Source organism: Lithobates pipiens, unplaced genomic scaffold (genome assembly GCF_037356315.1).
Source record: "Lithobates pipiens isolate NorthernLeopardFrog02 unplaced genomic scaffold, aLitPip1_a1.2 Scaffold_10, whole genome shotgun sequence".
NCBI lineage: Eukaryota > Metazoa > Chordata > Amphibia > Anura > Ranidae > Lithobates > Lithobates pipiens.
Window position 1 is genome coordinate 6,951,882 of NW_027507686.1, and position 27,715 is coordinate 6,979,596.

Below are 27,715 nucleotides of genomic sequence, written 5' to 3' on the forward strand. Positions count from 1 at the left end.
TTACGCTCCCCGGGTATTGGAGAACTACAACTCCCAGCATGCTCTGTTTGTATGACTCAGGGTCCACATTACAGGGGTCCTCACTTCCCTTCAACCCCCCAGTCTGGGTGCAATGGGGGGAACTCCCCCTCACCCCTCCTCTGATATAAGTAAGAAGACCCCCTTCAGAGCTGAGCTTAGCAGTTCTCAGGGCTCCTCTCTATCCAGACTTATACTTTGCGCCATTTTCTAGTCTAATTGGCTGTTGCCTGGGTAATTCCCCTCCCCCACACATGTAAACAAGGGGGGGGGGGCAGGTGACATCATTACCCCCATATGGACACGTGTTCATGCTAAAGATTGACTAAACATGTCCATATATGGGCGATGATGTCACCAGTGACCGCCTCTTTGTTTACATGTGCTGGGGGCCCCCGGCCATTCCTGTAAACAAAGGGGGGTGTCGGGGACCTTACATGGACATGTTTAGTCGATCTTTAACATGTCCATATAAGGATAAATGACATCACCAGGATCCCCCTTTGTTTACCCAATACATATAAACAAAGGGGCGGTCACTGGTTACATCATTGCCCTTATATGGACATATTTAGTCAATCTTTAGCATGGATGCCTGTCCATACCGCGGTAATGATGTCACCAGGACCCGTAGGGTGACCACATTTCCAAACTGCTATTCAGGGACAACCCTCCCCCCCCCCAAAAAAAGTCAGTTTGTGCTGTAACAAATCAGGTGGGTGCGCGCTCTACCCAGAAGCACTGACCACACCCCCAAAAAAGGCCGCCGCATCGCCACTTCACTCACTGACAGTACTTGTCCTGGCCGGCCGAGACCCGCTTCACCTTGTACCAACGCTTGGCTCTACACTGCCCTGCAGTGATTGGACACAGGAAGCGGGATTTTATGATTTCTCCAATCACAAGCGGGGGGGGGGGGGCGGGGATTGTGCCTCTACAGACATTCCCAGCCTGGACAAGTACTGTCAATGAGTAAAGCAGTGATGTGGAGGTCTTTTTTGGGGGCAACAGATCGGTGCAGGGTGGCTGTGTCAATTTCATTCTGGGACACTGTATCCTCCTGGAATGAAGGTGCCTGGGACAGACCTGCAAAATGCGGGACTGTCCCGGGCAATCCGGGACATGTGGTCACCCTACCACCACTTTGTTTACATGTGCTGTGAGCTGGGTCATTCCTGTAAAAAAAAGGGGAGGGGGGTACTGGTGATGTTAGGGCCCTTATATGGACATATTTAGTCCCTCTTTAACATGTTTGTGTGTCCATATAGGGGTCCATATAGGGGTACACAGTGGGTGGCACAGTGGTGTAGTGGTTAGCACTCTCACCTAGCAGTAACAAGGGTCCCTGGTTCAAATCCCAACCACGACACTACCTGCCTGGAGCCTGCATGTTCTCCCCGTGCCCGCGTGGGCCTTCTCCGGGTACTCTGGTTTCCTCCCACACTCCAAAGACATGCAGGTAGGTTAATTGGCTTCTGTCCAAAATTGGCCCCTAGTATATGAATAGGGACCTTGGATTGTGGGCTCCTTGAGGGTAGGGACTGATGTGAGTGTGCAATGCACAGTGATGGGGACAATTGTAGACACACAGGTTGAACTGGATGGACTTTATTGAACCTTACTAACTATGTAACTATGTACTGACATCACCAGTATCTCCTCTTTGTTTACATATGCTGCAGGCCGGGTCATTCCTGTAAACAAAGGGGGGATCATGGTGACATCAGGGCTCACCTATGAACATGTGTTCATATAGGGGCCCTGATGTCACCAGTAGTGATGGCCGAACGGTTCGCCCGGCGGTCGTTTCGCGGCGAATTTCCGACTTTCGCCGTCCGCGGGTTCGAACGCCTTTTTCCGTCGTTCGCCCCGGCGGACTTACGTGTTTAATGTATACAAGAACTTTAACCTTTCGTGACACGTTTATCATGTGTTACAGGACAACCAATTGAGACATGACAGCTCATGGACACTTGGACATTCCCCCTAACCTATAAATACACCCGATCCGGTGGCCATTTTACATTCTTTCTTCTGTCACTGTAGGGAAAGGATCCTGTGTGGAGTAGGGACAGAGAAAACGCTAGCTATTTGGTACACAAAAGTTCTTTTCAGGACTGGTATAGGTGTTAGGTCAGCAGCCTGAGTTTCTTTTGTCAGTTTAGATAAAGGGACAGAGCGCTGTATGCTGCTATTTTAGGGACAGCTCAGCCAGATTAGTCTTTCTTCATCATCATCATCATCATCATCATTAGCTGTTACTATCAGGTCCACAAAAGAGCTGTTCCAGCTAATCGTTCCAGCCTACTCTTTTTTGCCAATTTGTATAGGGACAGGCAGGAAGCAGTGTGTCAGGCAGTGAGGATAATTTTAAAGACTTGCTGTTACTATTAGTTCCACAAAGGTTCTTTTCAGGACTGGTATCAGTGGTACGGTAATAGGCTTGTACACGTATAATATTCTTTCTTCCAAATATAGAAAGAATATTATACTTGACTGCTGCCCTTCTGCTGCAGTCTGCTAATCATTCACAACTCACTTGTTCCACAAAGCTCTTTATCAGGACTGGTAACTTGGTCTGTCTAGGGTGCTACGGTACATAGGCTTGGGTGCGGTACAGTCTGCTGTTCTGTAAGGACCGCTATCGGTCCACAATACATAGGGTTGCCGTGCACTACTGCTGACCGCTGCCCTATACTGCAGCAGTCCTTCATTGGTATAGGGACTGACGTACAGTCTGCTAATCACTAACACACAACCTGCTTGGTCCACAAAAGTTCTTATAAGGACTGGTAACTTGGTATAGGGTGCTACGGTACATAGGCCTGAGTGCGTTACAGTCTGCTGTTCTGTAAGGACCGCTATCGGTCCACAATACATAGGGTTGCCGTGCACTACTGCTGACCGCTGCCCTATACTGCAGCAGTCCTTCAGCGGTATAGGGACTGACGCACAGTCTGCTAAACACTAACACACAACCTGCTTGGTCCACAAAAGTTTTTATAAGGACTGGTAACTTGGTATAGGGTGCTACGGTACATAGGCCTGAGTGCAGTACAGTCTGCTGTTCTGTAAGGACCGCTATCGGTCCACAATACATAGGGTTGCCGTGCACTACTGCTGACCGCTGCCCTATACTGCAGCAGTCCTTCATTGGTATAGGGACTGACGTACAGTCTGCTAATCACTAACACACAACCTGCTTGGTCCACAAAAGTTCTTATAAGGACTGGTAACTTGGTATAGGGTGCTACGGTACATAGGCCTGAGTGCGTTACAGTCTGCTGTTCTGTAAGGACCGCTATCGGTCCACAATACATAGGGTTGACGTGCACCACTGCTGACCGCTGCCCTATACTGCAGCAGTCCTTCAGCGGTATAGGGACTGACGTACAGTCTGCTAAACACTAATACACAACCTGCTTGGTCCACAAAAGTTCTTATAAGGACTGGTAACTTGGTATAGGGTGCTACGGTACATAGGCTTGAGTGCGGTACAGTCTGCTGTTCTGTAAGGACCGCTATCGGTCCACAATAGATAGGGTTGACGTGCACCACTGCTGACCGCTGCCCTATACTGCAGCAGTCCTTCAGCGGTATAGGGACTGACGCACAGTCTGCTAAACACTAACACACAACCTGCTTGGTCCACAAAAGTTTTTATAAGGACTGGTAACTTGGTATAGGGTGCTACGGTACATAGGCCTGAGTGCGTTACAGTCTGCTGTTCTGTAAGGACCGCTATCGGTCCACAATACATAGGGTTGCCGTGCACTACTGCTGACCGCTGCCCTATACTGCAGCAGTCCTTCATTGGTATAGGGACTGACGTACAGTCTGCTAATCACTAACACACAACCTGCTTGGTCCACAAAAGTTCTTATAAGGACTGGTAACTTGGTATAGGGTGCTACGGTACATAGGCCTGAGTGCGTTACAGTCTGCTGTTCTGTAAGGACCGCTATCGGTCCACAATACATAGGGTTGCCGTGCACTACTGCTGACCGCTGCCCTATACTGCAGCAGTCCTTCAGCGGTATAGGGACTGACGCACAGTCTGCTAAACACTAACACACAACCTGCTTGGTCCACAAAAGTTCTTATAAGGACTGGTAACTTGGTATAGGGTGCTACGGTACATAGGCCTGAGTGCAGTACAGTCTGCTGTTCTGTAAGGACCGCTATCGGTCCACAATACATAGGGTTGCCGTGCACTACTGCTGACCGCTGCCCTATACTGCAGCAGTCCTTCATTGGTATAGGGACTGACGTACAGTCTGCTAATCACTAACACACAACCTGCTTGTTCCACAAAAGTTCTTATAAGGACTGGTAACTTGGTATAGGGTGCTACGGTACATAGGCTTGAGTGCGGTACAGTCTGCTGTTCTGTAAGGACCGCTATCGGTCCACAATAGATAGGGTTGACGTGCACCACTGCTGACCGCTGCCCTATACTGCAGCAGTCCTTCAGCGGTATAGGGACTGACGTACAGTCTGCTAAACACTAATACACAACCTGCTTGGTCCACAAAAGTTCTTATAAGGACTGGTAACTTGGTATAGGGTGCTACGGTACATAGGCTTGAGTGCGGTACAGTCTGCTGTTCTGTAAGGACCGCTATCGGTCCACAATAGATAGGGTTGACGTGCACCACTGCTGACCGCTGCCCTATACTGCAGCAGTCCTTCAGCGGTATAGGGACTGACGTACAGTCTGCTAAACACTAATACACAACCTGCTTGGTCCACAAAAGTTCTTATAAGGACTGGTAACTTGGTATAGGGTGCTACGGTACATAGGCTTGAGTGCGGTACAGTCTGCTGTTCTGTAAGGACCGCTATAGGTCCACAATAGATAGGGTTGACGTGCACCACTGCTGACCGCTCACCTATACTGCAGCAGTCCTTCAGCGGTATAGGGACTAAGAGTTTTGTCACAGGGTCATTTAAAAAATGACATGCAGAGGAAGAGGCAGGCCCTTCCGCAGGGGTGGTAGGGGTAGGGCAGGAGCAACAGGCTTGAGCCAAAGTGGGAAGTTGCAGAAGGTGCGTTCAATTACTTTAAAGGATGCACCAGACTTGGTTGAGTGGCTCGCTCAGCCTTACTCTTCTGCACCCTCCTCATCCTCTCGATCTGCACCCTCTTCTTCACTCTCTGCTATGTGCACCCCCAAAGACACTACCACCAACAACACGACCACCACCACCACCACCACATACCTTCCGCTTGAGTCACTGGAATTATTTTCCGATCCATATCAAGAGGACATTTCTGATGCGCAGCCACTCTTGGTATTGGATCAGGAAGAGGAGGTAGCAACAAGCGCTACTCAGCAGTCTGACGCCAGTACCCAGATCAGCCCAAGGAGGAGGTTGGTCCCCGGTGTTGCTGCCTACTCTACTTATAGCGGTGGGGAAGGTGACGTTGATGATGACGTGTCTAGTGATGTCACGTGGGTGCCCACAAGAGAGGAAGAGGAGGGGAGTTCAGAGGGAGATATGGACCAGCAGATAGGGAGGAGAAGCAGCAATGACTTACATTGCACAGCAGGGACAAAGCAGACTGCAAATGTATCAGGAGCGAGTCATCGACCATGTACGGTCACATCTGGCGCTCCCAGGACACCGGCACATGGCTCCGCAGTGTGGGCTTTTTTTAACGTGTCCGCTGCTGACAATAGCGTTGCCATCTGCAATCTTTGCAGTCAACGCGTTAGTCGCGGTAAGCCCAATACTCACCTAGGGACGACCGCCTTAAGAAGGCACCTGAGCAGCCATCACCGAGCCCAGTGGGAGCAACGGAACACACAAAGCCACACTGCAGGCTCTCACCGTCCAGCCTCGTCTTCTACTTCTCCTTCTCCTCTCTCCTCACAATTGTCCTCCACTCCACCTTCCATCACGCCAAGCTCACATTTTCTGCAAAAAGGCAGGCTTCCGTGGGCCTAATGTTTGAGCGTAAAAAAATGATGACGCCGGATAACCCTCTTGCCCAACGGTTGGCGGCTGGCTTGTCAGAACTCATAGCCCGCCAACTACTGCCATATAAACTGGTGACTCGGAGGCCTTTCGCAATTTGTGGCCATTGGAACACCACAATGGAAGGTCCCAGGAAGGAAGTATTTCTCAGAGAAGGGCATCCCAGAGCTATATGGCCATGTTCAGCGGCAAGTGAATGTATCTCTGGCACACAGTGTCGGTGCCAAGATACATCTGACCACAGACACGTGGTCTAGCAAACACGGGCAGGGAAGGTATATCAGTTTTACTGCCCACTGGGTGAACCTTCTGACGGCCGTCAAGCATGTAACCCGTGGCACCCGTGTAGATTTGGTTTTACCGCCACGGATTGCATGCAGGCCTGACTCTTCTTCTCCTCCTCCTACTCCATCCTCCTCCCTCTCCTCCTCAGCTGCCTCCTCCTTTTCCGCTGCTAGCGTCTCTTCCACTGCACCGCCCAAGCTCCCCAGAACCTATTCCCACATGCCAGGTGAGACGTTGCCATGCCGTGCTGCGTCTGTTGTGCCTGGAAGCAAAGAGCCACACTGGCCCGGCACTCCTTTCAGCTTTGCGTTCACAGGCAGATGAGTGGCTAACACCGCTCAATTTGACAGTTGGTAAAGTGGTGTGTGACAACGGTGCCAATCTGCTTAGCGCATTGAAACAGGGCAAAATCACGCACGTGCCGTGCATGGCACACGTCTTAACTTGGTCGTGCAGCGATTCCTTGTCAAATACCCTGGGGTCCAGGACATCTTGCGGCAGGCAAGGAAAATCTCGGCCCATTTCAGAAGATCTTACACGGCCATGGCTCGCCTTGCTGACATTCAGCGGCGACACCATCTGCCGGTCAGACGTCTTATTTGCGATTGCCCGACGCGATGGAACTCAACCTTCTATATGCTTGATAGGCTGCTCCAGCAGAAACGTGCAGTTAACGTCTACCTGTATGAACTCTGCGAAAGAAACGGTTCTGGGGAGCTGGGTTTTTTTTCACCGCGCCAGTGGCTGCTCATGCGCGACACATGCAGACTTCTGCGGCCATTTGAGGAGATCACCAAACTGGTCAGTCGCAGCCATGGCGCCATCAGTGACATGGTACCTTATGCCTTCTTTCTGGAGCGTGCATTGCGTCGTGTCATTGATCAGGCTGTGGAGGAGCAGGAGCGGGAAGATGAGGAAGTCGCAATGCTGGATGAATTCCCAGGGGGGGCTACTCTATCTGAGACAAGTCAACAACAGGAGTCTGATGAGGAGTCAGAGGAGGATGGTGCCGGGGCGGATGAGCAGGAGCAAGAAGAGCATGCTTTAAACCTTTCTGGGATCCCTGTTGTGCGAGGATGGGGAGAGGAGAATGAAGAGGACGACATTATCCTGGATGATGAGCAGGAGCCAGGCCACCACACCGCTTCCACTTTAGTGCAAATGGGGGCCTTCATGCTCCAGTGTTTTAATAGGGACCCCCGTATAAAAAGCATGAGGGTCAAGGACCAGTACTGGGTGGCAACGTACTTAGACCCCCGGTACAAACACAAAATGGCGGAAAATGTTACCGCCGTCGCAGAGGGCTGTCAGAATGCAGCACTTCCAGGGCCTTGCTTCGAGAAATGCCTGCATTCTGCTTTTGCGTGCGCTGGCAGAGGAGCAATTCCCACTCCCAGAGAAGGATTTGCGGGTACCAATCCAACAGCGCCTGCAAGAAGAGGCCGGTTTGAAGATGTGTTGGTGACTTCGGATATGAGGTCATTCTTTCAGCCGACCCATCGACAGGTGTCATCCGGATCCAGCATCAGGGAACGCCTAGACCGTCAGGTGTCCGACTACATTGGGTTAACGGCCGATGTGGACGCTCTGAGGAGTGATGAACCCCTAGACTACTGGGTGGGCAGGCTTGACCTCTGGCCAGAGCTTGCCCAATTTGCAATCGAACTGTTGGCTTGCCCCTCATCCAGTGTCCTGTCCGAAAGGACGTTCAGCGCAGCAGGGGGGATTGTGACCGATAAGCGTACTCGCCTAGCTCACCACAGTGTTAACTACCTCACATTTCTAAAAATGAATGAGGCATGGATCTCGGAGGAATTCAACACATGTGATCAGTAGACCATGTATATGTCTATAAACAATTTTTGGAATCAAGCACACAGACCTTCTTAATTCATTTGGCTCACTTCCCTGACCCAAAAAAGCACACCGTACTATATGCCCCTACCCTCCTCTTTGAAGAGGTTGAGCGGTGTCATATTTCTACTGGGGCTGCTTATTATGAGGGGTTCCCACCATCCCTGTGCTGTGCTGACTTCCTCCTGGGTGTTCTTATTATGAGGGGCTCCCACCATCCCTGTGCTGTGCTGACTTCCTCCTGGGGGTTCTTATTATGAGGGGATCACACCATCCCTGTGCTGTGCTGACTTCCTCCTGGGCTGCTTACGGTGCTGCTGTCAGCGCTGTATGTCACGGAGCTGCTGTCAGCGCTGTATGTCACGGAGCTGCTGTCAGCGCTGTATGTCACGGAGCTGCTGTCAGCGCTGTATGTCACGGAGCTGCTGTCAGCGCTGTATGTCACGGAGCTGCTGTCAGCGCTGTATGTCACGGAGCTGCTGTCAGCGCTGTATGTCACGGAGCTGCTGTCAGCGCTGTATGTCACGGAGCTGCTGTCAGCGCTGTATGTCACGGAGCTGCTGTCAGCGCTGTATGTCACGGAGCTGCTGTCAGCGCTGTATGTCACGGGCTGCTGTCAGCGCTGTATGTCACGGAGCTGCTGTCAGCGCTGTATGTCACGGAGCTGCTGTCAGTGCTGTATGTCACGGAGCTGCTGTCAGCGCTGTATGTCACGGAGCTGCTGTCAGCGCTGTATGTCACGGAGCTGCTGTCAGCGCTGTATGTCACGGTGCTGCTGTCAGCGCTGTATGTCACGGAGCTGCTGTCAGCGCTGTATGTCACGGAGCTGCTGTCAGCGCTGTATGTCACGGAGCTGCTGTCAGCGCTGTATGTCACGGAGCTGCTGTCAGCGCTGTATGTCACGGAGGCTGTGTCAGGCTGTATGTCACGGAGCTGCTGTCAGCGCTGTATGTCACGGAGCTGCTGTCAGCCTGGTCACGGGAGTGCTGTCAGCGCTGTATGTCACGGAGCTGCTGTCAGCGCTGTATGTCACGGAGCTGCTGTCAGCGCTGTATGTCACGGAGCTGCTGTCAGCGCTGTATGTCACGGAGCTGCTGTCAGCGCTGTATGTCACGGTGCTGCTGTCAGCGCTGTATGTCACGGAGCTGCTGTCAGCGCTGTATGTCACGGAGCTGCTGTCAGTGCTGTATGTCACGGAGCTGCTGTCAGCGCTGTATGTCACGGAGCTGCTGTCAGCGCTGTATGTCACGGAGCTGCTGTCAGCGCTGTATGTCACGGTGTGCGTCAGCGCTGTATGTCACGGAGCTGCTGTCAGCGCTGTATGTCACGGAGCTGCTGTCAGCGCTGTATGTCACGGAGCTGCTGTCAGCGCTGTATGTCACGGAGCTGCTGTCAGCGCTGTATGTCACGGAGCTGCTGTCAGCGCTGTATGTCACGGTGCTGATGTCAGTGCTCTGTATTACGGTGCTGCTGTCAGTGCTCTGTATCTCCTGCACCCTCTTGTTTGCCTACCCTGGTCCCTGACCTTCCCTCTCCTCCATTGCCTTCATTAGCTCCATAGTCCTGAATTGTCAGAACAATTTCCCAAAATAAAAAAAAAAATGCTTGTAGTTATCGATCCCAAATTCACCTCATACATGTATTATGCTATTGTCCAGGTGGTGGGACTACGTGCTACCCCCTAATAATTACCCCGTGGCCGCAAATTCGAACTAAAGGTTTGCGAATTCGCCTCCCATTGAAGTCAATGGAGCCCGCGGCGAACGGTCGTTTTCGCGAACGTTTGTGTCCGTTCGCGTTTCGCGTTCGCGAAACGTCCGTCGGAAGTTCGTCCATCACTAGTCACCAGCATCAGCCCCCTTTGTTTACATGCGCTGCGGCCCAGCCCATTCCTGTAAACGGGGGGGGGGGGGGGGATACTGGTGACATTTAGTCTTTAACATGAATATGTGTCCATATAAGGAAACTGGTGTCACCATTGCCCGCCGCTTTGTTATTGGTGCCGTGGGGGGATACTCATAGGAGGGGGTTACTCATATCTCCCAACCTGTCCGGATTTCGAGGGACTGTCTCTGATTTTGAGGGGACTGTCCCTGATTTGGAGCAATGTCCCTCATTCCTCCCTCATTTTGGTCTGATCTATATAGTTGTATAGAAAATGCACTTTTTATCTATCAAAGAGTATTTTTCAGGTCTAAACCTTTCGTCTGATTTCTAAATCGCTGCATTTGTAAATTCCAGAAGCCGAAATGAAGGAATATTAGTGGTAAAAAAAAAAAAAACACTTGTGGGTTTAACAATCTTGTTTTTTTTTTTTTTTTTTAACAATTCTCCTTTAAGGGGCGTGGCAAGGGGGTGTGTCCTATGCCCTATATAATTTTGCTGATAGGTGTCCCTCTTTCCCATCTCAAAAAAATTGGGAGGTGCGGATACTGTCAGGGCCTTTATATGGACATATTTTAGTCCCTCTTTAACATATTTGTGTGTCCATATAGGGGTACTGATGTCATCAGTATCTCCTCTTTGTTTACATATGCTGCAGGCCGGGTCATTCCCGTAAACAAAGGGGGGAATAATGGTGGCATCAGGGCTCATCTATGATCATATGCCCATGTGTGTTCATATAGAGATCTGTCACTATTGCCCGCCACTTTGTTTATTTGTGCCGTGGGCCCTGGTCTTTCCTGTAAACAAAGGGGGGGGGGGGGACCAGGGGTAGCAATGCTGGGGGGGAGTTGGGATGGGTGGCGGTGATGGTGACGGGGAGTTGGGATGGGTGGCAATGCTGGGGGGGGGTTGGGATGGGTGGCAGTGCTAGGGGGGAGTTGAGATGGGTGGCGGTGATGGTGGTGGGGAGTTGGGATGGGTGGCGGTGATGGTGGTGGGGAGTTGGGATGGGTGGCAGTGCTGGGGGGGAGTTGGGATGGGTGGCAATGGGGGGAGTTGGGATGGGTGGCGGTGATGGTGGTGGGGAGTTGGGATGGGTGACAATGCTGGGGGGGGAGTTGGGATGGGTGGCAGTGCTAGGGGGGAGTTGAGATGGGTGGCGGTGATGGTGGTGGGGAGTTGGGATGGGTGGCGGTGATGGTGGTGGGGAGTTGGGATGGGTGGCAGTGCTGGGGGGGAGTTGGGATGGGTGGCAATGGGGGGAGTTGGGATGGGTGGCGGTGATGGTGGTGGGGAGTTGGGATGGGTGACAATGCTGGGGGGGAGTTGGGATGGGTGGCGGTGTTGGTGGTGGGGAGTTGGGATGGGTGGCAGTGCTGGGGGGGAGTTGGGATGGGTGGCAATGGGGGGGAGTTGGGATGGGTGGCGGTGATGGTGATGGGGAGTTGGGATGGGTGGCAGTGCTGGGGGGGAGTTGGGATGGGTGGCGGTGATGGTGGTGTGGAGTTGGGATGGGTGGCAGTGCTGGGGGGGAGTTGGGATGGGTGGCAATGGGGGGAGTTGGGATGGGTGGCGGTGATGGTGATGGGGAGTTGGGATGGGTGGCAGTGCTGGGGGTGAGTTGGGATGGGTGGCAGTGCTGGGGGGGAGTTGGGATGGGTGGCAGTGCTGGGGGTGAGTTGGGATGGGTGGCGGTGATGGTGATGGGTGGCGGTGATGGTGATGGGGAGTTGGGATGGGTGGCAGTGCTGGGGGTGAGTTGGGATGGGTGGCAGTGCTGGGGGGGAGTTGGGATGGGTGGCAGTGCTGGGGGTGAGTTGGGATGGGTGGCGGTGATGGTGATGGGGAGTTGGGATGGGTGGCAGTGCTGGGGGTGAGTTGGGATGGGTGGCAGTGCTGGGGGGGAGTTGGGATGGGTGGCAGTGCTGGGGGTGAGTTGGGATGGGTGGCGGTGATGGTGATGGGGAGTTGGGATGGGTGGCAATGGGGGGAGTTGGGATGGGTGGCGGTGATGGTGGTGTGGAGTTGGGATGGGTGGCAGTGCTGGGGGGGAGTTGGGATGGGTGGCAATGGGGGGAGTTGGGATGGGTGGCGGTGATGGTGATGGGGAGTTGGGATGGGTGGCAGTGCTGGGGGGTGAGTTGGGATGGGTGGCAGTGCTGGGGGGGAGTTGGGATGGGTGGCAGTGCTGGGGGTGAGTTGGGATGGGTGGCGGTGATGGTGATGGGGAGTTGGGATGGGTGGCAGTGCTGGGGGGTTCTGATCAACCAAATTAGGTGCTCTCGATGAAGGTCATCTGCTGATCTGAGAACTGTAGTGGGGACTTTTAATGGCAAGTCTAATCACAGGCAGTGTGACTCACTGTGTATCCGGCTCTGTGGTGTCTCGTAGCAGTAACTCCTATGCCGAAATCAGGAGATGGGGGCTCCTCCAGCCCCTCCCACTTCACATTCCTCACCAGTCAGCTGACCTCCAGTCTCCGCCCCCCAGCCTTGCCATGAACTGAATGGGTGGCTGTGAAGAGGCTGAATGGGCGGCGGCGGGCTCCGGGACCGGCCCAGCTGGGCGGCTGCAGAAAGATTGGGAGATCGGCGAGAGCTTCAGGAACAGCCCAGGATTCGGTGACCCCTGGCAAATCATCATTCCACCCCCGAGGGGTCCCGACCCCCAGGTTGGGAACCATTGTCCTAGAGCTGCAATTTTTCTGAATTTCCCCTTCCCTTGTGTACGGAGTCTCCCCCTTCACTTGTGTGCGGAGTCTCCCCCTTGTGTACGGAGTCCCCCCCCTTCCCTTGTGTGCGGAGTCTCCCCCCTCCCCCTTGTGTGCGGAGTCTCCCCCTTCCCTTGTGTGCAGAGTCTCCCCCCTCCCCCTTGTGTGCGGAGTCTCCCCCTTCCCTTGTGTGTGGAGTCTCCCCCTTGTGTACAGAGTCTCCCCCTCCCCCTTGTGTACGGAGTCCCCCCTCCCCCTTGTGTGCGGAGTCTCCCCCCTCCCCCTTGTGTGCGGAGTCTCCCCCTTCCCTTGTGTGCGGAGTCTCCCCCTTCCCTTGTGTGTGGAGTCTCCCCCTTGTGTAGAGTCCCCCCCTTCCCTTGTGTACGGAGTCTTTTATTAGTAAAGAATACACGGCTGGTGTCAGATCTCGGTAATGTATTTTGTCTCATATCTGTTTTATGGAAAGATTATCGAACCAAAATGTTATTATTGTATTATTTTTGTTAAATATCATAAAAATCCAATAGAAATCTTTGGATTGGAGAATGTGTGTGCGATCTCCCCGGAGGGAACCGTTGTCATCTCATCACAGGGAGTGGGTGACAACGCTGCTGTGTGATTCCCAGTAAGGGGAGAAGTTGTCACACTAATACAGGAAGTAATGAGGACAGGGCGATCACCATGGCAACCAACATTTCCGGTCTGAATAGTCTGCAGCGGCTCCTCTGAGGAGAGACTTCCTTTATCTATCACAGAAGTGATCGGTGTGTGTGTGTGTGTGGGGGGGGGGGTCATGGAGGAGAATTAGATCTTTATTTTGTCACCCCCCTCCCGGGTCACTCAGGGTCACAACAACACCCGCCTGACTCCAAGAGGTGACGTCACGGGCCAGCTGACTGACCTGACGCCGGGCCCCGCCCACCAGCGTTTGTTTAGCACCGCGCGGAGGGCGTGGCCGTGGAGGACAGCGGAGATATTCCCCGGAAGTGACGTCAGAGGGAGGTTCCGCTGTGTTGTTGTTGTCTCGGCCGCTGCTGTCATCTCTCCGGTACCATGAAGTGGATGTTCAAAGAGGACCACGCGCTGGGTGAGAGGGGGAGGGGCGGCCTGTACCGGGAGGAGAGGGGGAGGGGGGCGAGTCACGGCTCCTGAATCATTCCAATGTTTATACAGCTTGTCCTGAGCCTGACCCCCCCCTCCCCCATATACTCTGCACTGAACCCCCCATATACTCCCCTATGGACTGTACACTGCCCCCCGTATACTCCACTATAGACTGTACGCTGCCCCCCGTATACTCCACTATAGACTGTACGCTGCCCCCCGTATACTCCACTATAGACTGTACGCTGCCCCCCGTATACTCCACTATAGACTGTACGCTGCCCCCCGTATACTCCACTATAGACTGTACGCTGCCCCCCGTATACTCCACTATAGACTGTACGCTGCCCCCCGTATACTCCACTATAGACTGTACGCTGCCCCCCGTATACTCCACTATAGACTGTACGCTGCCCCCCGTATACTCCACTATAGACTGTACGCTGCCCCCCGTATACTCCACTATAGACTGTACGCTGCCCCCCGTATACTCCACTATAGACTGTACGCTGCCCCCCCTATACTCCACTATAGACTGTACGCTGCCCCCCTCCGTATACTCCCTCATAGACTGTACACTGCCCCCCCCATACTCCATCATAGACTGTACACTGCCCCCCCCCCTATACTCCATTATAGACTGTATACTGCCCCCCCCTATACTCCATTATAGACTGTACACTGCCCCCCCCTATACTCCATCATAGACTGTACACTGCCCCCCCCGTATACTCCATTATAGACTGTACACTGCCCCCCCCCGTATACTCCATTATAGACTGTACACTGCCCCCCCCCCGTATACTCCATTATAGACTGTACACTGCCCCCCTATACTCCATTATAGACTGTACACTGCCCCCCCCCCCTATGCTCCATTATAGACTGTACACTGCCCCCCCCCCCCATACTCCATTATAGACTGTACACTGCCCCCCCCCGTATACTCCATTATAGACTGTACACTGCCCCCCCCCCCTATGCTCCATTATAGACTGTACACTGCCCCCCCCCCCATACTCCATTATAGACTGTACACTGCCCCCCCCCGTATACTCCATTATAGACTGTACACTGCCCCCCCCCCCCTATGCTCCATTATAGACTGTACACTGCCCCCCCCCCATACTCCATTATAGACTGTACACTGCCCCCCCCCCCGTATACTCCATTATAGACTGTACACTGCCCCCCCCCCGTATACTCCATTATAGACTGTACACTGCCCCCCCCGTATACTCCATTATAGACTGTACACTGCCCCCCCGTATACTCCATTATAGACTGTACACTGCCCCCCCCCATACTCCATTATAGACTGTACACTGCCCCCCCCCCATACTCCATTATAGACTGTACACTGCCCCCCCCTATACTCCATCATAGACTGTACACTGCCCCCCCCGTATACTCCATTATAGACTGTACACTGCCCCCCCTATACTCCATTATAGACCGTATACTCTGTTATATACCGTATACTCCTCATTCTATATTGCCCCTTCGCGGTGGGGGATGGTATTCTTCCTCTCTGGTTGTGACCATTGAGCTTTATGTTGGTGTCAGAAGGTGAGGGGCGTGCCAGGGTGTCGGCTGGGGGGCGTGTCCTGGCTTCGGCCGTATTGTATGCCGGATATTTTGTGGCATTGGGGCAATAGATGCTTCTTTGTGGCCACTCCACCATGCCGATCATTTTCCCTCCTCCGGGTATCGCTGTGCTGAGGTCACCTGGGGGGGTTTTCTTTGTATCCCGAACAATTCTTCCTCCAGTTGTGGCTGAAATCTTTCTTGGCCTACCGGACTTCTTTCCTGGTATCAAAAGAGCCCCGAATCTTCCACTTCTTAATAAAGGATTGAACAGGACTTACTGGCAATATGAACAGGACTGACTGGCATATTCAAAGCTTTGGGTATCGTTTTATATCCTTTTCCATATTTGTAAGGTTTCATTACCTTGTTACGCAGGTCTTTTGACTGTTCTTTTCTACCTCCTCATGGCTCAGTATCTAGCTGCTTAGCTCATCTATGTGAGAGCAAACAAACTCATTGACTAATTTATACACAGTCACTAATTGTGATATAAAAAGCCACAAATGTGGGAAATTAACCTTAAACCTTTAGTACCAAAGCCATTGGATATCCACCCGCCACCAATCCACCTACCGGCATGTCATGTGACTTCAAGCTGCAGGAATCGCCTTGGTACCAGAGCCGGCAGTCAGCTGACTTGTAAGAGCAATCCGAGGGGCGAGCTAGGCGCTCAATTGCTGTTACAAGCATCCCCCCCCCGACCCCCACCACCTTTCCGTGGCTCGCCCGTCCCTCCGGGTGACCCAAGCAACCAACGGCACATCAAACAGCTTTGATTGGGTCTCTAATGCGGAACCCGGAACCAGTGACCTGACATCACTTCCAGTTTACCCCGGATGCCATCGGCCGCATTTTCCAAAAAAATCAAAGTATTCAAAAACGCCAATCTTGGTGTTTTGAATGCCTTTAAAGGTGACGATCCACCAAGAAGTGCAACTTCCGCTTTAAGCGCTCCTCGCCCCTGACATGCCACATTTGGCATGTCATTTTTTTCGGGGGGACTTTCTGTCCCACTTCCTATCTTCAGCTGCCTAGGTGGCCCCTCCCCTTGGCCTAGGCGGCCCCTCCCCTTGGCCTAGGCGGTATCTCCCTGCCAGCAATCTTCTGGGACACAAGTCGGGTCCCAAAAGATCGGCTGGCCAATAGGAGAGAGCAGCGCGGCTCGCGTATGCACAGTGCACGCGCTCGGCCATGAAGCCCTAAGCTGTCACGGCCGGGTACTCACAGTTGCCATGACAGAGGGGGGGGGGGGGGGGAAGAGGAGCGAGGCTCTGGGCGGCCACATCACTGGACCGTGGGGCAGGTGAGTGTCTGTTTATTAAATGTCAGCAGCTATGCTTTTTTAAAAAAATTTTTTTTTTTTTTTTTAATAAACAACAAAAAGGGGTGGAACTCCGCTTTGGGTGCAGAGGAGAGAGTTGGGGCCTTTTTGACCTCCCAATCTCTCCATAAAGAGGACCCGTCACTGCAGATCACTGTCACTGTTTACATTCCTTGTGACAGCAATAAAAATATATAAAAAAAAAAAATTAATAAATTAAAGCAACAGGTAATTTCTTCCTTCTAAAAGAATAAAATAAAAAAAATAAAAAGATCTCTCTATCTCTCTCTCTCTCTATCTCTCTCTCTATCTCTCTATCTCTCTATCTCTCTATCTCTCTATCTCTCTATCTCTCTATCTCTCTATCTCTCTATCTCTCTATCTCTATCTATCTTTATTTTTTGCTAGAAAATTTATTTTAAAATTCCGCACACACACTAGAAGAAAAATTGGTGGGTTTTGCGAACGCAATTTTGGGGGAAAATTTTTTTTTTTGCATTTTTAATAATATAAAAAAAAAAAAAAAAAACACACAAAATATATATATATATATAGTGTGTTTTTTTTATTTTATTTTTTATTTTTTTTATTTATGTATTTATTTTGTTTTTTCTTTGCATTAAAATGCAAAAACATTTTTTTTTCCCCCAAAATTGCGTTCGCAAAACCCACCAATTTTTCTTCTAGTGTGTGTGTGGAATTTTAAAATAAATTTTCTAGCAAAAAATAAAAAAAATCCTGCTTGTTCCATGTAAATAAAAGGTGCCAGAAAAGGGGTGGAGCTGAAGCGGATACACAGATCAGCGGAATGATGTATATGATGTCGGCTATGCAGATAATCTTCATTCCTCACTCCTCATACCTTCCCTCCTCCGTTCTATGAATTATGTATGTAATCAATGCGTCACTTCAATATCTGTGCTACAAGTTCTGGCAGGGCGTGTGCTCTGATTTTTATGAGTGTATCCTCCTGACCTCCGGAAGATTTACCCCCCCCCCCCATCATGACCAGGCCATTTCTTGCAATGCTGCACTGCATTAATTTAACTGACAATTGCGCGGTCGTGCGACGTTGCACCCAAACAACAATTTTGATAGGAAAAAAAAAAAATATATATATAATATATAATTTTTTTTTTTTTTTTTCTGGTTTAAAACGTATCCAATACAAAAATCTAAATTCTTCTTCATTAAGGCTCGGTTCACACAGGGGCGACTTGTCCAGGCGACTTCGCCACCTGACAAGTCGCGCTCCGTTCTGTACTACTGAACCGTTCTAATAGGAGCGACTCAAGTCAAAAAAGGTTCCTGTACTACTTCAGGCGACTTGCATTGACTTCTATACAGAAGTCGTTTTTTGCAAGTCGCCGCTGATCGTGTGCAGGTCGCGGCGCTGCAAGTCGTGCCGCCCACTGTGTGAACCGAGCCTTAAGCCAATGGGTATTTTGCTACATATTTTTGGTAAAAAAAAATAAAAATTCCAACAAGAGCCCTTTCACACTGAGCCGCGCTATGGGGGGGGGGGAGGGGGGGTAGTGGTAAAGTTCCGCTATTATTAACGGCACTTTAACATCTTCTTAGTGGTGCTTTTAACCCCCGCTAGCTGCCAAAGGAAAGGTTCATATCGCCCGAAAAGTGCCGCTGCCATTAATTTCAATGGGTGGGGGAGGAGCGGTGTACGCACCGCCACAAAGATGCTGCTTGCAGGACTTTTTCTAATGGTCTGCAAGCGCACCGCCCCAAATGTGAAGCACTCGGGCTCTCACGCTGGGACTGCGGGGGAGGTGTTATTCAGGCACTTTACAGGCGTTATTTTTAGCACAAAAGCACCTGAAAAATGCCCCAGTGTGAAGGGGGTCTAAATGTATATTGATTGGCTTGCACGCAAGTTGTAGCGTCTATAAACTTGTTATGAGGTCAAACCTAAACACTTTCAATTTTTTTTTTATACAATCCGGCCGGCCCTTATACTACATACTTGGAGGTAAATCTAAAGGAAATTGAATAAGAAAACTGTATAATGTATGACCAGCTTAAAGTGGAGGGCCACCCTGAAAACAAAATTTTTTTAAAAATTACAAAAAAAATCAAAAAAAAAAAAAAATGAAAACATTTTTTTTTTTTTACTTACCAGAAATGGCTGTTGCTAGGCACATAATCCTAATCTTCCTCTTCCTCCTCCGCGGAGATCTTCTGTCTTCTCTCCTCGTCGCGGCGTCTTCTGGGTAATGGGTCGCGCTGTGTTCTGGGAACTGTGTGTTCCAGAACACAGCGCGTCCCATTCAGAAAGCGCTGCGGGACTCGCGCATGCGCAGTAGGAAACGGGCAGTGAAGCCATAAGGCTCCACTGCCTGTTTCCCTTAGAGGGAATGGCGGCGCCGGGACCCGAGAGCCGAGGGACGGGTCGGCCTCGGGCGGCCGACATCGCGGGCGCCCTGGACAGGTGAGTGTGTTTATTAAGTCAGCAGCTGCAGTGTTTGCAGCTGCTGACTTTTTTTTTTTTTTTAAACGGCCCTCCTCTTTAATACAGTGATCAGTGCTAATACTATACACTGTCACTGTACTAATGACACTGGCTGGGAAGGGGTTAAACCTCTAGGGCAATCAAAGGGTTAACGGTATGCCTAGCCAGTGTTTGTGTGTACTGTGTGAGGTGCTTTCACGGCACTTTCACGCTGGTTTGCTTGCGACTCAAAAACTGCACCAAAAATGCTTGGTGGGGGCACTTTTGAGGCGGTTCCTACTCATTTTAATGGAGAGGAGAGTTTTAGGCTTCCTTTTTTTTTTCTTTATTTATTTTTCTTCCTTCCTTTTTTTTTAATTTTTTTTGCTCCCCAAAGATGTTGCAAGCGGGATTTTTTTTATTTTTCACTGCAACAGAAGCCCCCCGGGGTGGAAACATTCATTGATTTTAAAGGGAAGCATTTTTAACATAGACTCGCTTTAGCTGCCCACTAGAATATGTGACGGAAGTGGTGTTTGGGCACGGCCATCTTGGTGCACCACGCACTCGTAAGCCTTACAGTCTGAAGTCGCCAGGCGGACATCTTGTTACACCCACCCAAGTCTTGCATTTCGCATTTATTTTTACCGGTAAACTGAGCTTGTATCGCGTGATGCAGGATTTTTGAAGTAAAAAAACCTGTTTAGATGTTGAATTTTAAAAACAGCGGCAATCCTGCTGATCTGACAGAAGATCGCTGCTTTGAAAATTCAACAGTCTGAGGGATTTCAAAAATCCTGCATTTCACGATATAAGCTCAGTTTACTGGTAAAAAATAAATGTGAAATGCAAGACTTGGGTGGGTGTAACAAGATGTCCGCTTGGTAACTTCAGACTGTAAGGCTTACTGCGGACGAGTGCGGGGTGTACCAAGATGGCCGCGCCTGAATGTGACTAAGGTTGCACATTCTGATGGGTAGCGGCTTTCTGATTGAACACCAGTGGTTATTCATTGGCCGGCATCTGCTGATTGTACTAGGTAAGTGAATCCGGCTCAAGAGAGCCACACTGCCGGCGTACTCCTACGTGAGGCAAGCCGGTAAATCAGAAACGGAACCAGTGGCAGCGGTCTGCTTCCCTGGAGATCTGTAGTTGCACCCCAGTATCTTCTTGTTGGGCCGCTATGGCCTGAACCAGAGGTTTTAGGACTTCCTCCGTGCACCGTCCATGTATTTTTTTTGCACCACCTATGTTGCTTGGCTACAGGACATACAAAGCAGTTGCTGGCCCTTTAAATAATATTGCTTGAAGCAGTTTTCCCGGCTAGGTTTCTCACATCTGAGCGCCAACTTGGGGGAGTCTGATGATCGCCAGCCATGTTGGTAAGACCAGCAGTCTTTATCTTCTAAAAGGATAAAACAAAAACGGCGTTATTTCAGTATGAAGCGATAAAACCGTCCATACTGCTGGTACACAAAATAAAGGCTCACCGCCTGTGAATATTGTCCTTTCACAGGGTTTCAGTCCCCGCCTTCTTCAGGGTCCATGGAAAAGGTCACCAGATCTCAGCCGTGTCTCCATAACAAGCCAGTCCATCATCCTCACACAATGGTGTCCTCCTCCACTCAACACCTCACAGACCCCCCGCTGACTGCTTCCAGGCCTTTTCTGCCCCCTTCCAATGGTGGGTTCACCCCTTTCAGGACCAAGGTCCCTGTATTCGGGGCTGGAGGCACCCAGAAGCTCTAAGGCTCTGAATTCCGGGCCCCATAGGAGACCTTAAAGAGAATCTTCAGTCACAAATGCTGTAGCTGCTGACCTTTTAATAAAAGGACACTTACCTCTCCAGGGATCCAGCACTGCCCTCACCTGGGCTGGTTCTTCACCGGTCTTTGGGACCCGGCGCCTCCCCGGTGTCCTTTACAATAGATATAAAGGGGGTTGCTTATTAAGTCCATCAGTAGTATACATTAGACAGCCGTTGACACCACCCAGACACATCTCTTTGGATTGGCTTTAGACATTTCCACGCGGTCTACAGATCTTTGAGTGGTTTTCATTAACTTCAGTTTTTATTTTTATTTTAGAACACCGGTGTGTGGAGTCTGCGAAGATCCGAGCCAAATATCCAGACCGGGTTCCGGTAAGTGATCTTCCATCTTCTCTCTGCTGCTCCATCTAAGTGCTGATGAATTATTCAGACTATTTGTTTGCATCGCTTTTTATCAGAACCAGTATTGTGTGGTCAACTGTTTATATCATTTGTAGTAACAAAACCGTTCTATTTATACTGCGGAGGCAGAACCACTGGAAACGCTCCCTATGAATCACTAGGGACCAGTGACATCACTGAGAATGCAGCCTATCCATCACTAGAGACTGGTGACATCACTGAGAATGCAGCCTATCCATCACTAGACCAGTGACATCACTGAGAATGCAGCCTATCCATGCACTAGAGACCAGTGACATCATAGTGCCCTATCATTGGTGTCAGTGAGAGGAATAGCGCACCATCTTTGGTGTTAGTGGGAAGAACGTGGTCCCTGGTGTCGGCAGGAGGGAACGGTGCCCGGTCCCTGGCGTCCGCAGAAGGGAGGGAGTGGCTGCTGGTCCCTGGCGTCAGTGGGAGGGAACGGCGCCTGGCGTCAGTGGGAGGGAACGCGCCCGGTCTCTGGCGTCAGTGGGAGGGAACGCGCCCGGTCTCTGGCGTCGGCGGGAGGCAACGGCGCCTGGCGTCGGCGGGAGGCCACGCCGCCTGGCGTCGGCGGGAGGAAATGGCATTGGCGGGAGGCAACGGCGCCTGGCGGCGGGAGGAAATGGCATTGGCGGGAGGAAACGGCGCCTGGCGTCGGCGGGAGGAAACGGCTTCCGGCGCCTGGTGTGGGGGTCAGGGGGCGCCTGGCGTGGGAGGGAGGGAACGGCAGGGGGCGCCTGGCGTGGGAGGGAGGGAACGGCAGGGGGCGCCTGGCGTGGGAGGGAGGGAACGGCTGCCGGCGCCTGGCGTGGGGGGCAGGGAACGGCTGTTGGCGGGAGGGAGGGAACGGCTGCCTGGCGTCGGCGGGAGGGAGGGAACGGCTGCCTGGCGTCGGCGGGAGGGAGGGAACGGCTGCCTGGCGTCGGCGGGAGGGAGGGAACGGCTGCCGGCGCCTGGCGTCGGCGGGAGGGAACGGCTGCCGGCTCCTGGCGTCGGCGGGAGGGAACGGCTTACGGCTCCTGCCGTCAGCTGTTCTATAGGAAATGTACCAAGGCTGCTTCATACCGAGAAAAGATGTCTGGTAGAGAAGTTGCTTGTGAACAAGCTGAGTTCTCCTGAACTCCCCCCAGATAATGGCGGCTGCACTGTGTGTGTAGTGAAGGTTTTCTTGTACATGTAAATAATTAATCCTGTTTGATTTATTGCTGCTGCTGATGTCCCAGTGGGAGAATCCCCAGCAATGCTTTGTTCTCTGTATGGCACAATGTCCTTGTTGTTCTACAAAGCTAGAAGTCCTTCCCGGTCGTCCTTCAGTGACTCCGAGTCGGAGTCACTGAAGGATCGGCACCATTTGTTTCCTTTTTAGGCCGGCATGCGAACCAGAAGCCAAGAGGCTCACAAGTAAAGACCAACTCAAGATTTCTCCTCTTCTTTTTATTTCAGGCAACCAAACTGCAAAAACAATGCAGCAGGGTCTCCCCATCAGCCCCCCCCTCCTCTATACATCGGGGGGGCCCCCCTCTCCTCCTCCTCTATACATCGGGGGGGCCCCCCTCTCCTCCTCCTCTATACATCGGGGGGTCCCCCTCTCCTCCTCCTCTATACATCGGGGGCCCTCCCCTCTATACATCGGGGGCCCCCCTCTCCTCGTCCTCTATACATCGGGGGGCCCCAATCAGGATCCCCTCTTTAATCAGATCCCTAGTTTACTCCAGCAGCATAACGGGGGTCGGGGCGGGGCGGGTCGGGTCTGGATGGAGGTGTACCCAGTCCTCTTCTGCATGCTTTGGCTGAGTGAGTTCTCCTCTTCCGAAGGCAGACAAAGTAGAACGATCGATTAGTTGTAGAGATCTTGATGATTACAAGAAATGATCTTCCAACCAAAATGGGAAAAAAATAATCTGACACCTCCGTCACTGCGGATGTGACTCGGGCGGTTCCTCGGTATTCTCTGTTCTAACGATCGTTTTTCCCTTCTCAGGTGATCGTGGAGAAAGTGTCCGGCTCGCAGATCGTGGACATCGACAAGAGGAAATACTTGGTTCCTTCTGACATCACCGTCGCCCAGTTCATGTGGATCATCAGAAAACGCATTCAGCTGCCTTCAGAAAAAGCCATCTTCCTGTTTGTAGATAAGACTGTGCCGCAGTCTAGGTGAGCCTCCCGCGCGTGTAAAATCTCCATCACAGCTTTATAAGACGTATCAAACCCAAAAGAAAACGTTTCTTATATTACAGCTCATCAATTCTTAGATGTGGCGGCTGCATTCGTTTTTTTTCTTCTTAGACTTTCTGTCCTTTTTCACCTGGTGATCCAGCCAGTAAGTCTGTTTGTTTTTAAACAGAACAAGCTATCCTGTAGATGTATCCGTTACAGAGATGAGACAAACCATTTAGCACTGACGGGGGTGCTTACAATGATCGGCTTTTATTTATGTAAAACCTTTATCCCACAAAAAACAAACAAAAAACAGTTTGCTTTAGGTGGCTGGCTTCAGATTGTTGGTTATTTAACCCCCAGTAAACCCACCCCCCCCCCCATATGCAGTGGCAAAATGTTGGGCTCTAATGACCACATGCTGCACTTATGCATCCGGCGAGGTGAGCTTCCGATCATGTGACCAGGTGATGGGACTTCATGATCGCTGATTCCCCCCCCCCCCCCCCCCAGCATTAATTACTTTTAAAGGGGACACCAGGGTGGGTGGGAAGTGGTTACATCTGATAGTCTAACACCCCCCCCCAAAGACTGACAATGCTGCTGTCTGCTGTGCTCCTTCATCCAGAGTGGGGGGCGCTCTTATTCAGGAAGTGAGTTACTGGCCAGATCACCAGGTGAAAACAGAGGGGGGAAAAAAGCCTAAAAAAAACTGAAAACGAATGCAGCCGCCTCATCTAATGGTTGGTAAGGGGGAATATATCTCGGTTTTGGGTTTAATATAACTGATACAAGGCCTGAAACTGCACTATAAAGAGAACCTCTAGAATGCTTGTCATTATTTACTCAGCACTGTCACTGTACAGTCACCGGTGCTCATTGTGTGTAATTATCCTGTTTAGCTGGATATGGAAATATGTGCCTGGAGTTGTTTGTGAACATTCTAAGCCAATCATGAGTCAGTGGTGCATGCTGGGAACTTTCAGCAGGCCCAGATATGGCTCTTTAGAAGCACAGGGAGTGTGTTGTGTTAGTACAGCGGACCCGGATTGTCTGACTGAGAGACAATTTACTGAAGATTGTGGCCAGTGAGGGTACAAAATTCCCCAGCACCCCCAATCAGTGAGAATAAACATTGCCTCAGGGTTGGTGGTCGGCAAGAGGAATAGTGCCCCATTGTTGGCGTCAGCAGGAGAAATAGTGCCCCATTGTTGGCGTCAGCAGGAGGAATAGTGCCCCATTGTTGGCGTCAGCAGGAGGAATAGTGCCCCATTGTTGGCGTCAGCAAGGGCAATAGTGCCCCATTGTTGGTGTCAGCGGGAGGAGCAATGGTGCCCCATTGTTGGTGTCAGCGGGAGGAGCAATGGTGCCCCATCGCTGGTGTCAGCGGGAGGAGCAATGGTGCCCCATCGCTGGTGTCAGCGGGAGGAGCAATGGTGCCCCATCGCTGGTGTCAGCGGGAGGAGCAATGGTGCCCCATCGCTGGTGTCAGCGGGAGGAGCAATGGTGCCCCATCGCTGGTGTCAGCGGGAGGAGCAATGGTGCCCCATCGCTGGTGTCAGCGGGAGGAGCAATGGTGCCCCATCGCTGGTGTCAGCGGGAGGAGCAATGGTGCCCCATCGCTGGTGTCAGCGGGGGGAGCAATGGTGCCCCATCGCTGGTGTCAGCGGGGGGAGCAATGGTGCCCCATCGCTGGTGTCAGCGGGAGGAGCAATGGTGCCCCATCGCTGGTGTCAGCGGGAGGAGCAATGGTGCCCCATCGCTGGTGTCAGCGGGGGGAGCAATGGTGCCCCATCGCTGGTGTCAGCGGGGGGGAGCAATGGTGCCCCATCGCTGGTGTCAGCGGGGGGAGCAATGGTGCCCCATCGCTGGTGTCAGCGGGAGGAGCAATGGTGCCCCATCGCTGGTGTCAGCGGGGGGAGCAATGGTGCCCCATCGCTGGTGTCAGCGGGGGGAGCAATGGTGCCCCATCGCTGGTGTCAGCGGGGGGAGCAATGGTGCCCCATCGCTGGTGTCAGCGGGGGGAGCAATGGTGCCCCATCGCTGGTGTCAGCGGGGGGAGCAATGGTGCCCCATCGCTGGTGTCAGCGGGGGGAGCAATGGTGCCCCATCGCTGGTGTCAGCGGGGGGAGGAATGGTGCCCCATCGCTGGTGTCAGCGGGGGGAGGAATGGTGCCCCATCGCTGGTGTCAGCGGGGGGGGGGGGGGGAATGGTGCCCCATCGCTGGTGTCAGCGGGGGGGGGGGAGGAATGGTGCCCCATCGCTGGTGTCAGCGGGGGGGGGAGGAATGGTGCCCCATCGCTGGTGTCAGCGGGGGGGAGGAATGGTGCCCCATCGCTGGTGTCAGCGGGGGGGGAGCAATGGTGCCCCATCGCTGGTGTCAGCGGGGGGGAGCAATGGTGCCCCATCGCTGGTGTCAGCGGGGGGGAGGAATGGTGCCCCATCGCTGGTGTCAGCGGGGGGGAGGAATGGTGCCCCATCATTGGTCAATCATTAGATCGATTTCTGTTTAGTGGGACAACCACAGATGGCTCAAAATCCAGTCGGCTTCTGCTAAAGCGGACCAATTCCAGTCCATCTACGGGCAGCTCCTGGTCTCTAGTAATGATTGGGCGTTGCCTGGTCATGTGATTGGCGGGAAGGGGGCGGGGCATAATAGCCCAGTGAAAGGGATGGCGGGGCTGGATATAAAGGGGCGACGCGGAGTGAAGGGCGCATTATAACTGGAATGACGGGCCGCTCTCTCCTCCTTCTCTTCCAGCCTAACCATGGGACAGCTGTACGAGAAAGAAAAAGACGAAGACGGCTTCCTGTACGTGGCGTACAGCGGGGAAAACACCTTCGGCTTCTGAACGCCGCGGCACCTTGTGAATCTTGTAAATAACGACGGTGGTTTTAGCGCACTGCCCTGTAGCGTAGCGGCTCGGTAACTGGATGTGTTTCTGATAAACTTGTTCTCCGTGTATATCGCTGTCTGTAGATATTTTAATTTATTCTTCTTTCTTTTTATTATTATTATTTTGCAACCTCTTTCCTGTCACAGCCTCAGTCTCCATGTACAAAATAAGGCGGCGGACTGTTTGGCAGCAATAGGGGTTCATTCTAGTCCTAGTGTGTATAAGAGGAGCTGGCGGCATGCGCTGCGCACAAGTGAAAGGTCCTCTAATTGTTGATTTATAAATGAAGGGAAACCTGGGAAGAAATGTTACCTTTTTGTCTTTCCTTACCTGTAAGGAGCCCCCCCCCCCCCCCCCCCCACCTTAAATTATAATATATATTGCAGCTTACTAGTTCTTATATGTCCTGCATTAGTTTTCTGGCTAAGAACATTTTCAGCAAGTACAGAAAATACCTGTTGATCCTGCCAAAAAAAAGGCCATACTAATCTGTATCTGAGCGCCACAAACCAAAAACCACACCGAAAAAAATTATTTTTTACATTCAAAGCAAACTCCTCCCATCCATGTCTCCATGCTTTTATTCTGTTTAGAAATCACTTCCCCCCCCCCCCCCCCCTGGCGTTTTTCGGCCATCTTGCGTAAGAGCAGCTGATTCATGTAGCATTTACTTCCTGGAATCTATCTGCCCTTAGCTCAGGCAAGAAGGGTGTGCTTAGCTGAGAAAGCCCCCCCCCTCCTTTCCCAGAGACTCCTGGGATGTATGACATCATTTTGGCCTAGGCTAGAAATCGGTAGACAAAAAAAAAATTATATTATAATACTACTTTTTTTTTTTTTTTGTCTACTGATTTCTAGCCTAGGCCAAAATTATGTCATGCATCCCAGGAGTCTTCAGGAAAGGAGGGGAGGGGGTTTTCTCAGCTAAGCACACCCTTCTTGCCTGTATGCCTGAGCTGAGGGCAGATGTCATTAAAAAAAAAAAAAATAATAATAATAAAAAAATAAAAAGCAGCTTGGGCATACAGACAGGGAGGTGTGCTTAGCTGAGAAAGCCCCTCCTCTTTTCCTGAAGACTCCTGGGATGTATGATGACATTTTGGCCTAGGCTTGGAACCAGTAGACAAAAATTAAGGAATATAAAAAAATAAATAAAAAGAATTAAAAAAAAACACATCTGCCCTCAGCTCAGGCATGCAGACTGCCTAGCTCAGAGTCCCTCCTGAAGACTCCTGGGATGTATAACATTATTTGCCTGGGCAAGAAACC

At 51.7% G+C, this 27,715-nt stretch overlaps 1 protein-coding gene across 1 annotated transcript; it reads left to right on the forward strand.

Moving 5' to 3' along the window:
- The first annotated feature begins 13,661 nt into the window (after positions 1 to 13,661).
- On the forward strand, positions 13,662 to 26,514 carry GABARAPL2 (GABA type A receptor associated protein like 2). The gene is made up of 4 exons (XM_077451375.1): positions 13,662 to 13,823; positions 21,282 to 21,337; positions 23,373 to 23,545; positions 26,311 to 26,514. The coding sequence occupies exons 1-4, from the start codon at positions 13,790 to 13,792 to the stop codon at positions 26,399 to 26,401; spliced, it is 354 nt and encodes a 117-aa protein (XP_077307501.1). The 5' UTR covers positions 13,662 to 13,789; the 3' UTR covers positions 26,402 to 26,514.
- Positions 26,515 to 27,715: the final 1,201 nt, after the last annotated feature.